The 12,321-nt window shown below is 37.2% G+C and overlaps 1 protein-coding gene across 18 annotated transcripts in view; it reads left to right on the plus strand.

The window, feature by feature from the left end:
- Positions 1–12,321, plus strand: part of dock7 (dedicator of cytokinesis 7) — a 46,986-nt gene that overhangs the window by 22,275 nt on the left and 12,390 nt on the right. For 3 of the 18 annotated variants that reach the window (XM_057338600.1, XM_057338601.1, XM_057338616.1), the window contains exons 17-38: positions 249–387; positions 711–812; positions 1,717–1,803; positions 1,891–2,122; positions 2,293–2,457; positions 2,586–2,755; positions 4,155–4,247; positions 5,071–5,160; positions 5,498–5,593; positions 5,675–5,815; positions 6,090–6,203; positions 6,306–6,473; positions 7,073–7,224; positions 7,377–7,546; positions 7,664–7,803; positions 7,889–8,071; positions 8,280–8,436; positions 8,553–8,649; positions 9,160–9,177; positions 11,331–11,427; positions 11,514–11,648; positions 11,829–11,981. In XM_057338600.1, the coding sequence (XP_057194583.1) occupies positions 249–387; positions 711–812; positions 1,717–1,803; positions 1,891–2,122; positions 2,293–2,457; positions 2,586–2,755; positions 4,155–4,247; positions 5,071–5,160; positions 5,498–5,593; positions 5,675–5,815; positions 6,090–6,203; positions 6,306–6,473; positions 7,073–7,224; positions 7,377–7,546; positions 7,664–7,803; positions 7,889–8,071; positions 8,280–8,436; positions 8,553–8,649; positions 9,160–9,177; positions 11,331–11,427; positions 11,514–11,648; positions 11,829–11,981 (2,899 nt within the window). The remainder of the gene's footprint in view (positions 1–248; positions 388–710; positions 813–1,716; positions 1,804–1,890; positions 2,123–2,292; positions 2,458–2,585; positions 2,756–4,154; positions 4,248–5,070; positions 5,161–5,497; positions 5,594–5,674; positions 5,816–6,089; positions 6,204–6,305; positions 6,474–7,072; positions 7,225–7,376; positions 7,547–7,663; positions 7,804–7,888; positions 8,072–8,279; positions 8,437–8,552; positions 8,650–9,159; positions 9,178–11,330; positions 11,428–11,513; positions 11,649–11,828; positions 11,982–12,321) is intronic. The other 15 variants (XM_057338608.1, XM_057338609.1, XM_057338603.1 and 12 more) reach the window with 10 other exon arrangements.

Below are 12,321 nucleotides of genomic sequence, written 5' to 3' on the forward strand. Positions count from 1 at the left end.
ATTTACCATAAGTTCTATTAAAGTAGTTCACCCTCATGCCATCCCAGATGCACATGCCTTGCTTTCTTTGGTTGAACACATTTTTTTAAATAAAAATATATCTGTTATAAACGTATGTTCCAAAAATTTGAGGCACTAAAACAATAGTTGGTCAAGGTTTTTTTCTCATGCCTAAGATATGGTTTTGATAACATTGATGTTTGTGTTTACGGTGTGTGACAGTGAATTCCTCTGTTCTGTTTCTTCAGATCGCCAGACCTCCATGACGAAGTTAAAATAAAGCTGCCAGCCTCACTGACCGACCACCATCACATTCTCTTTACTTTCTACCACGTCAGCTGTCAACAGAAACAGAACACTCCGCTGGAGACGCCTGTTGGATACACGGTACACGCAGTACCCCAAATACCCCATTTACACACACACATATATTTACATTTAATTTTAAGAAGTGACTTCAGTTTGTGAGTTATTCTATTGGACTACACGTCATTCAGCTACATTCGATTAATCTTGTCAAAGTGTGAGTGTTTGCAAATTAACCTTAATGATAGTGATGCACTAAAATCATTCGGCCCCTGCGCTTCTCACTTCAGTGCGATCATGCAATCGCGCCAAAACAAAGGCTGAAACTAACAAATATAACAAGAACAGCTCAAAACCAGCGGACAGCGGCTACTTAATGATGATCATATCTCTTTTTCTCTCAGTGGATTCCCATGCTGCAGAATGGACGCTTAAGAACGGGACATTTCTGCCTGCCAGTGTCTTTGGAGAAACCGCCTCAATCTTATTCTGTTCTGTCACCCGATGTGAGTCTCTTTCTGTTAAAAACCCGAGGGCTGTCAAATGAGTAATCGTGATTAATCGCATCCAAAATAAAAGTTTGTGTTTACATAATATATGTCTGTGTACTGTGCATATGAATTTTGTATTTATAAACATACACGTACACATACATGTATACATATTTCGAAAATATTTACATGTATTTATTTATATTTACTAATACTTTAAATTATATATATACAGAGGATGCCTACCCGACGAACCCAGTGAAACCTCAGACCTCCTTTCCTCTATTCATATTGTTGACGGCAATTAAACTATGCTGAAATAGTCGGATTATAACACCTAGTCCTATTAAGCGAATATATAAATATTTATTCATTTTTATATTTTTCTTAAATATATGCATGTATGTGTATGTTTTTATATATACCATATTAAAATGCACAGTACACAGACATACTGTAAGTTATGTAAACACAAACTTTTTCTCTGGATGCAATTAATCGTTTGACGGCCCTAAAGACAGATCTAATAGTGAGATGTGTTTGAACAAAGCAGGGTTACATTATGCATTTAAATTCCATTGCTTTGAGGATTACAAGAGTTTCTGTGTTGTTTAACATAATATGTAGTGTCACTTAGTTACGATAACTTGATCAGCCAAGATAACAAAAGGACATCAAGAAAAATGTCTGTTTTGAAGAACTTGCTACAGAAATGTGAAAATGTGCTATACTTGGAAGAACGGGTGTTTTCTGTGGTTTAGATGTTAAAACATGGTGCTACCAATGCCAGGATTGTAGGTTTGATTCCCAGAGAACTGTTAAAATGTAAATCATACCTTGAATGCTCTGTCCTTACCTTGAAGTTAGTATTACTTGAACTTTTATTGATTGACACTTTTATTAATTGATGTTTTTCAAGGTTCCTCTACCTGGCATGAAGTGGGTGGATAACCACAGAGGAGTGTTCAATGTTGACGTTGTGGCTGCGTCCACCATCCACACACAGGTGATACATTTTCTCAAAGCATTTACTTTTTAAGCCGAATTCCCTTATTTAAAATATGTTCTTTAACACGTTTCTGTTCTTTCCCAGGACCAGTATTTAGATAAGTTCTTTGCTCTGGTGCATGCTCTGGATGAGCACATGTTCCCTGTGAGGATAGGAGATATGCGCATTATGGAGAATAACTTGGAGGCCGAGCTGAAATCCAGCATTGCAGCTTTGAATTCCTCTCAGCTGGATCCTGTGGTGCACTTCCTCCACCTTTTGCTGGATAAACTGGTGTTGCTGATGGTGCGACCACCTGTTATAGCCGGCCAGATAGGTACAAGCCCTTCCAAGTATGTCCACAGTACATACTCGTCACCAAAGAGCCAACAAGCCCTTTGTATACTTAAACGCGATCAAAAATACCAGATTACTATTCCGTTAGTTATGTCAGTTGTTAGGTGGCTGGTTTTTGACGATCTTTATTTGGTTTCATCTTTACCGTAGTGAATCTTGGTCAGGCATCTTTTGAAGTGATGGCATCTATAGTCAACCGTCTGCACAAATACTTGGACACCAGTCAGGATATGCATGGTCGAAACAGCCTTCTCTCCTCATATATCCACTATGTCTTCCGTCTGCCCAACGTGGATCCCAACTCCCCTTCTCCAGGTGAGGTTTAAGGTTGTTATTTATCTTTATATTTATCTTATTGTTAGTGGGGAAATATTCAGTACTACCATAACTTGTTGTTAAATAATCCAGTGATCAGTTCTGATTGGTCGTGTTTTGTTCAATAGGTCCGGGAGGATTGGGCGGCTCTGTGCATTATGCCACAATGGCCCGATCTGCTGTTAGACCCGCAAGCCTCAACCTAAACCGCTCTCGTAGCCTTAGCAACAGTAATCCAGACATCTCTGGCACTCCCACATCCCCAGATGATGAAGTACGGTCTATCATCGGCAGTAAGGTAGGTAGACGCATTGCAGCAGGGATCTCATGTCAGAGGGGAGATGAGACTTATGTGATCATGCATGCAATCATTTAAACAACTATTACATCACACAGTTGGTTATGGCTTATATAACTGTATATATATATATATATATATATGTTGTTTAAATAACAAATAACAAAACATTTTCATTTTTATATACAGTTATGTACAAATGCATTTATTTAGGAATATTGTTATTTATTATATTTTTCAATTGAATCACGTAAATTATTATTATTGTAGAGTTCATTGACTTTATGCACTAGGGTTAAACAGCATGTCTTAATAACAGGACAACCTACAGTTCACACAAGCAATGCAAACTGGAACAGTTTATGTACTTTGTAGGTACCTCGTATGTTACACCATCTTGCAAAATGAAAAAAAAAAAAAAAATTGATTATGTTAAATACTGTACATGTGTGCTTGGATGACCAAATTCCCTCCAGTTCCTGTATTTGTAAAGATTTTATTTTTGAATGTTTATAAACGCTTAAAAACACATTCAACTGTTGAAACTGGCTTATTCAGGGCTTTGACAAAATAATATGAACACCCATTGTTATATGGGTTAATATTAATTGTGTAGTTTTGAATGTCCAAAACTATTAAAAAATATATAGTATCACTTATTTATCTGGTGTTCACATTATTTTTGCCAACCCCCATATATAGTTTTACATTACATTACGTGAATTGCCTAACAAATTAAGTTAAAGGGATAGTTCACCCAAAATTCTGTCATCATTTACTCACCCTCTTGTCATTTCAAACCTGTATGACTTCCTTTCTAATGCGGAACACAAAAGAAGATATTTTAAAGAAAGTTGGTAACCAAACAGCGCCGGCACCCATTCACGTCTATTGAATGGACACAAAACCAATGCGAGTGAATGGGTGCCAGTGAACAACATTGTTCAAAATATCTTCTGTTATGTTATGCAGAAGAAAGGAAGTCATACAGGTTTGAAATGACAATGTTTTGCTTAAACATTTCATACACTAATATTCACATAAATCAATTTTCACATAGAAATATGGAAAGGTTTATCATATCTTTAGAGGTTTTGAGGTCTGTGGAGGTCAGTGCTTCCTCTTACAATGTTTTTATGTCAATGTGTATGTTTATCTAAATGTCTGTGTGCTGACTTTCTTTCAATGATTACACTATCACGCTCTCTGTGCTGCCAATCTAAGCCTTTGATCCTCTGTAACCAATTTTGCTTGTTACTCTAACCTGTTTCTGCACAATGATAAGAGTTGAATACAACTTAACTTGCTCCCGGTTGTTTCATTGACATGTAACCTTTCACTGTTCCCTGGCTTGCTTGCTTCTGTCTGTCACCCTTTCGATGCCACGCTCGGCTTGCAGGGCTTAGATCGCTCCAACTCCTGGGTGCATACCATGGGGTGCAAAAGCTCCCCCTGGGGGACCAGCCCTGGCTCAACATCTGATGCTAAGAAGGTCATTCCAAAAACCCTGACCCCCTTAATTCAAAGCAAGATACCCCACTTCACCAAGTCCCTTTTTAATTCCATAATGTCAATTAGTTTCATTGCTTTTTCTTCTAAAAAAAACATGCTTCCTTTATCCACGAGATTACATCCTTAGTTAAAACACATGTAACCCTTGAAACCCCCATATTCATAATCCATAATCAGTCATTTTCAAAACTTCTCATCGCTCTTATTCAGTCTGAACAGCATTGCATGGGCATAACTAACCGGTTTCAATTTTCACTCTGCTTGATATGTTCAGATATGCTGCATGTACATGTATGAGTGTGTGTGGGTGTTTTGTTTGTCTTGTGAAACTGTAAGTTTGCATTTTTGTTATTTTGGCACCTGGTTAATGCTAATAATGATGATTTTCCTCATTTTTTTAGTGCCTGTAATTCATTACAGCATACATACATGTTGATTTATTATTATTGTTTTATTATTTATTTTTAATCCACTTATAACAATTCATTTTTTTTCTCCTATGTCTCACTATTGAGCAGACTATATTGCACCATTACATCTTATATCTCCCTCAAACTAATGAATTGAACAAAATATAATTACATTTTAAAATGAAATAGTTTTGCTTTTTTTATTCTGTGTAATTATAATTTTGCAATTTTATCCCTGATAAGTTGAATTCTTGTCCTATCATGTTTTGTGTGTGTGCGTGTGTGTGCGCGTGTGTGTGTGTGTGTGTGTGTAGATATGAGGACTGAATGACACCACACACCTCTGTCTCCACACTAATCTATTTTCACCCTTCCATTCATCCCCACTCGTAGGCCATGGAGCGCAGTGGCAATCGCATGTCATCGCACACTGAGAGCGCCAGTTTCTTGCAAACATTAACAGGACGCTTGCCGACCAAAAAGGTAGAGACCGACACCCTGAAGGCAGGAGTCCAACCCTCTCCTGGCCTCACCTGCTCCTTTCTGTCTGTGAATGACTGAATGTTGTTTATATCATAATTGCTGTGAATGCCACCCGAGGACTGTGTAGAAAAGGGGAATGATGTGTCACTTGTGGTATGAAGTATGCTGTTTGTCTTGTCTGTAGAATAATGAATCCTCCCCACTCTTGCAGCAACACAGTGGACCTTATGTCAAACAACACCTTTTCTTATCCCGTAGTAGTGCTAAGACTAACCAATAGGAAGTGTTTTTGCTTGAATGGTGATTGGATCTCTGATGGTTCCTTCTTGTTCCTCAGCTTTTCCATGAGGAGCTTGCCCTGCAGTGGGTGGTGAGCAGTGGCTGTGTGAGGGAAGGAGCTCTCCAACAGGCCTGGTTCTTCTTTGAGCTCATGGTAGGAACTACCTCATAGCTTCCTGAATAAAGCTCAAGAGAATAGCATGAGGGTTTTCATAGTTTTTTCTTCCCTTCTCAGGTTAAAAGCATCATCCATCACTTATACTTCACCGATCGTCTGGAGTCTCCCAGGAAGCACCGCTTTCCTGAGCGCTTCATGGATGACATCACAGCTCTGGTTAGCACCATTGCTGGTGACATCGTCTCGCGTTTTCAGAAGGTGAGAAGTAAATACTCATTGAAAGACAATCCGTTTTTGGCTGACTAATTATCAAAATACCTGAAATAAACCACAGTCAATTTTGAATTTGTGTCGGGGTCTCGATCATCCAATCAGGGGTCATTTTACAGTAATGAACTGTTTAAAACTGTACATTGTCTACACAAAAAAGTTGCCATTTTGTAACTTTTGACTGTGATAGAATTCTATAGCTCCATCTCTGTATGAAATGATATTTTCCATAGAGCTCAGTTTTATTTGACCATCCATTTAGGATCTTGAGTTGGTAGAAAGGCTCAACACAAGTTTGGCCTTCTTCCTCAATGACCTCCTGTCAGTTATGGATAGAGGATTTGTCTTCACTCTCATCAAAACCTATTGGAAGCAGGTACAGTACAATTTAGCTAAAACAAATTCTGTTTATTGTCAACAAGGTATCTCTCCTAGAGGTATTTTCTAATGTTCAGTTTTCATGGTTTATTCCACTAAGGTGTCCACAAAGCTCTATGCACTACAGAACCCTACTTTGGAGTCTCTGAGGTTGGACTTCCTGAGGATCATCTGCAGCCATGAACACTATGTCACCCTAAATCTGCCCTTCAGTCTGCTGACACCGCCAGCATCACCCTCTCCTTCTGTGTCCTCTGCCACATCTCAGGTATAAACATAAATCCGGTGATAAGATACACCAAACTGAAAGTTGAAAGATACACTCGGATGTACTTTTTGTATTTTTTCAGTATTTTTGGACAAAGTTTTTTTAAAAGGCATAATTTAAATGTATTACTTTATCAAAATTGAATATTTTTTATAATTTGATCGAAATATTTTTTTGTTTATTGTAAAGACTATGAAATGTTTAAAAAATTTTAGAACGATAAATAATTGCTAGTAAAACAGTATTGTTATAAATAATATATTTATATTTACAGTAAAAAAAAGATTATAGTATTTTACTGGGCATTTTGTAGTAAGTAACTGCAAAAATTACAGCAAAGCCTAACAGTGTATATAAATATATATATATATATATACATACATACATACACACACACACACACACACACACACACACACACACACACACACACATATATATACAGTATATATATATATATATATACACAATTATTTATCCATCCATTTAATTAATTTGTTATAAAAATGTATTCATATATTATTTTACGGATTTAAGTAATCCTTTGGTAAAATGAACTCAGTGTTCCTTTTTTGTCCTTTCTCAATATCTCCTTCCAGAGTTCTGGTTTCTCTACCCATGTGCAGGACCAAAAGATAGCCAATATGTTTGAGCTGTCTGTGCCCTTCAGAGAGCAGCATTATCTAGCTGGTCTTGCCCTGACAGAGCTGGCTGTCATTCTAGACCCAGAGGCTGATGGGTCAGTACCCTGGTGTGTGTCCGGTCCTTCTATTTGAACTTGATTAATTATTAGCTTAGCATTAGTGTTTATTTATATACACTATCAATATTTCCTAGTTTATGAGGGTTGTCCGGTTGACTAGATATAAAATGTGTAATTTGCACTCTTTAATCTTTCTTCAGGATGTTTGGTCTCCATAAGAAGGTCATAAGCGTGGTCCATAATCTGCTCTCCAGTCATGACTCTGACCCACGCTATGCTGACCCCGAGGTCAAAGCCAGAGTTGCCCTGCTATACCTGCCACTCATTGGCATTGTCATGGAAACCCTTCCACAGCTCCATGATTTCACTGGTATGTTTACTACCTTTTGGTGTATTTGGTATATTTTTTCTTGTTTCAAATTTATTTTGAACACACCCTCTAATTCCAATTTCGATTGAATTTTGATCGTTTTTTTAAAAATCATAGAATCACATAATCAGTGGGGTCGTCCTGGTACCGAGGAACAGGAAGCTGAGGGTATGATCAGTCAGACTGTTGCCATGGCGATAGCAGGGACCTCTGTTCCACAGATGTCACGGCCTAGTAGTTTTCTTCTCAATCCGCAGGTAGTGTTTTCACTTAAATGTCATTTATAGATTAAATGTGTATTATTTTCTATGTGTTTATTGGTGTCCACATCCACTTCTCCAGGCCACTCGCCAACATGGCTCGTTCTCCGCCGAGTCCAGCCGTAGTCTGCTCATCTGTCTTCTGTGGGTGCTGAAGAATGCAGATGAGATGGTGCTGCAGAAATGGTTCACTGACCTGTCTGTCTCTCAGCTAAACCGTCTACTGGACCTGCTTTACCTCTGTGTCTCCTGCTTTGAATACAAGGTCTGAACAGACATCATATTTGAGCGAGTCAATACGCTCACGTCAATCAAATCAATCTCGATCCTGTCCTGAACTTACAAGACACGTCTGTGTTCAATATATTTTCCATGCCCAGCTTCGCAGATAATTCCTTCTGCTTCTCTGTCGCTTCTCAAGTGTTAAATAATTTGTTTATGTGTTTTTCTGTCCATCCACCTCATACAAAAAGGCCCATTTTTTGTTCATGCAGGGCAAGAAGGCATTTGAACGTATGAACAGTCTAACTTTCAAGAAATCTAAAGACATGAAGGCAAAGTTGGAGGAAGCCATCCTTGGCAGTATAGGAGCCAGACAGGAGATGGTGCGGCGGAGCAGGGGGCAGCTGGGTTAGTAAATAAAAAATAGATTATTTGGTTCCCAAGATGCAAAGAATAAAGAGGTGAATGGTGGTCCTTTGAAATGCACCTTTTGATGTATATTTGTCCTTCCATTTTTTCCTCAGAAAGGAGTCCATCGGGCAGTGCTTTTGGCAGTCAGGAGAACCTGCGTTGGAGGAAGGACATGACCCATTGGCGTCAGACCAGCGAAAAAATGGACAAGTATGTTCTTATGCGTGTGTGTTCTTTGCACAAAATTAATGTAGACTAGCTTTTGTGGACATTACAGTTAGTAACTTATCTTATAAAGTTCAAATATTATCAGTCTATTGACCAGATAAGTGCATTAGGAGGAAATCAGTTCTTTCAATGTGGATTGATGTTACATGTGATAATTCCGGTTGAAATACAAAATTATTACAAAATCATTTTAGACGTTTTAGAGGAAGAGCAAGTTTTTTTATATTCAAAAATAAATCATTATTCGCTAAAACCAGAATTGTGTTTTTACTTATTAATTAATTTCATTCAGAATATTAAATAAGACACTATGATAATTACTGATAATTACTGTATGTATTTTGAATGTATTACTTATTTTTGTCCATATTTAAATAGGTGCTTTTATTAATTTGATCACATGGATAATATGTCACCTAGAAACAACCTTTCATTATTTGACTTTAAAATAACACTTTTATTTTACCTTGTTCTTTTATGTACTGTGTTCAGGGTCCAGAGATCAGTCAGGTACTGTACTGTATTTCTGAAGTGTGTTTGCTTTAAATGAGCCTTGCTCTGCTGTAGATCTGAATTTAAAGCCCTTCCCTTCGCTTCATCCTGCTCTCCTGGCTTTAAAGGGGCTTGGGTTGGTCTGGAAGCTGCCTCCGGACCTATGTGTGTGTGCGTGTGTGTTCATGTGAGAGATTGAATAGGTTTCCGTTTGAATTCTGTAATTCTGAACAGTGTGTTTCAGACAAAATACTTAACAGTTTCTCTTTTGTTAAAAGTTAGCAGGTTTACTAAATCTAGTCTAGATCCGTTTTACAACTGAATTGACTTTCACTAATATTCACTGCATAACATAAGCATCAATATTGTACCTTTGAAGTATCAGTACCCTTTCCAAGCAAAGATCTGTTTACAAATTAATTTAGGGATTTAACATGATGGCTATTGTTTTATGTGAGGTGTCGTCTTAAGTAGTGCTTCTTAACTTTGATGGTCCCCCAGCATCCAAATTAATTTAGTAGATTATACTTTTGTTTTTTAAATCGAAAATGTTGTAGTTGTGTTGCTGCACTACGGTTATGCAATGACTTTTTTGTTTTGGATATTGTTTGATGAAGTTGGTTGATTGTATTTTCCTTGCGTTCTATAGTGAAACGTTTGCTTTGGTGTGTGCTTCATGTGACTTGCTGTTAAATTCCATTTAAATGCTAATACAGAATGTTAACCTGTGCTTTTGGAGAAAATTCTGAGATTTCTCCATGAGTAACATTCAGCTCCTTATGCATTTCATGTAAATTGATACTACAGGTGGGTCACTTATAATGACTCAATTGTCATCAATCTTTGCAAGTACATACATCATTTTCTTTAACTGTTCATTGTAGTATTATAATGTGTTTTTAAACATCCTTTAAATGAAGACTCTGTCTGCTTCTAACAATATTCACTTTAGTGAGACCCCTATGAAAATTAACTTTTTTTTTGTTTTGTTTGTAGTTAAAACCACAAATTAACCATGTTTTACTACAATAACCACACTTTAACTTTGATATTTTAAGTAAAACTAGGGTAATACAAATGGTAATTAATCCACTTAAAACCTCAAGTTACTACCAGAGACTGACGCTAGTAAAGTATTTTTACTCTCAATTATATTTTCATTACTTCACTACATTATAAAGCATAATGTCATACATTTTATTCCACTACGTTTCATAAATACATATCATTTTGTTTACTGTTTTTACTACATTTGGAATCTAATACTTTGTTACGCAAGTTTTTTTCCTCATAAATTTAACTTGTGTAAAAGTAAGAAAGTATTAGAAGTGTGAAAGGTAAAAAATATACATGTGCTTATGAAATGAAGTGGCGTAGAAAGTATGATATTGTGCTTTACAATTATATGCTTGATTGTCATATATGCTTTACACCGGACACATCACGATGCGACACGACAAAAGACAATAGAACGCATTAGAACCCATTATAATTTTTATATTTTTGTCCACACTGGATGCGGTCGCGTCCGGTGTAGACACGGTGTTAGAATGTATAATAAAGTTTTTAAGTAAAAACAGATACTCGAAAAATGTAAAATATATTGTAAAATGTAAAAATATTTCACTAAACGTACTATATCAAAATTATTGTTAATTTTAAGAAAGTACTAGATCGACTTAATTTTTAATGTATTTTAAAGGGCCATTGTGTCATTTTTAGTGGCATGTAGCCGCGTGAGGTTGCGAAATGCAACCAACCGCTCACTCTACCCCTCTCCCTCCCTTTCAAGGTGATGGCTCTCTCACCTTCTCCGTGCATTATTGTTATATGTTATGATGCAGATATCTCAAGTTCTGTGGCATTGAACGAATTATATACTGCACTATGCAGGTTTAAGGAAACCCTACTGTGCAATGAAAGAAGCCAGGAGCCCTACTTACAGTAGATAGGTTTGTGAGCCCATTAGGATATGTTGATATATTTCTGGACCATATAGGTTGGTTAGGCTACAACTGATACATCTCTGTATACAGGGATGTTTTTCATCTCTGTATACACTTCCTTGAATGCTTGTGTGGAGATTGCTGTGGCATTCAAGGCTTCCCTCACTGCTTATTTGCATTATTTGTTGTGCTTTTCTAATTGTTTGTTAACAAACTGTTTTCCAGGACCAGAGCCGAACTGGAGCATGAAGCTATTATTGATGGCAATCTGGCAACCGAAGCTAACCTCATCATATTGGATACACTAGAAATAATAGTTCAGGTAGTTATCTTGACTACTACAGTCAATATTTTAATATGGATGACATTTGTTGTAACTATCTAATGGTCTTTCTATGCACTGTATAGACTGTGTCAGTGACAGAATCCAAAGAAAGCATTCTGGGAGGAGTTCTGAAGGTCTTGCTACACAGTATGGCTTGTAACCAAAGCGCCCTCTATTTGCAACACTGCTTCGCTACACAGCGCGCTCTCGTGTCCAAGGTGAGCGGATGCTATTTACGTTCAAATGATTGTTTATATGATGTATCATAAATCAACACAGTTAAAGCAGTATTATGCCTTTTGCATAATTTAACACCTGCACTTTATTGGAAATGTCGTTCATATTGATTTAGATTGTGATGTCTTGTTTCTGTGGCTGTGCTGTGTATTTGTGTTTAGTTTCCAGAGCTGTTGTTTGAGGAAGAGACAGAACAGTGTGCCGATTTGTGTCTGCGTCTCCTCAGAAACTGTAGCAGCAGCATCAGCACCATCAGAGCCCACGCCAGCGCATCTCTCTACCTCCTCATGAGACAGAACTTTGAGATCGGAAACGTGAGACAGATTCACACACCTTGCGTTAATTGCCATAGATGTTGTACTTTTGTATTGGTCCTGAACATTTGTTTGTTGACAAGTGCACACCTCCTGCAACACATTATGGCATTTATGTCAAGACACAAAGTATGTTTATATGAGGGCATTTTGGTCAGTTCTGTTGCACTCTATAAAAAATATAAACACTACCGGTGAGATATTTACTCCTTCTTTCTTTTCTTTTTTTTATGTTTTAGTGAAAAAGTGAACTCATCAAAACCATGGAATAACAAACTTTTTTTTTTATTTTAGGAAAACTTCCAATAAAAACAATCCAAGCATCTGAGGTTCTGTTAAC

Source organism: Triplophysa rosa, linkage group LG7 (assembly GCF_024868665.1).
Source record: "Triplophysa rosa linkage group LG7, Trosa_1v2, whole genome shotgun sequence".
NCBI lineage: Eukaryota > Metazoa > Chordata > Actinopteri > Cypriniformes > Nemacheilidae > Triplophysa > Triplophysa rosa.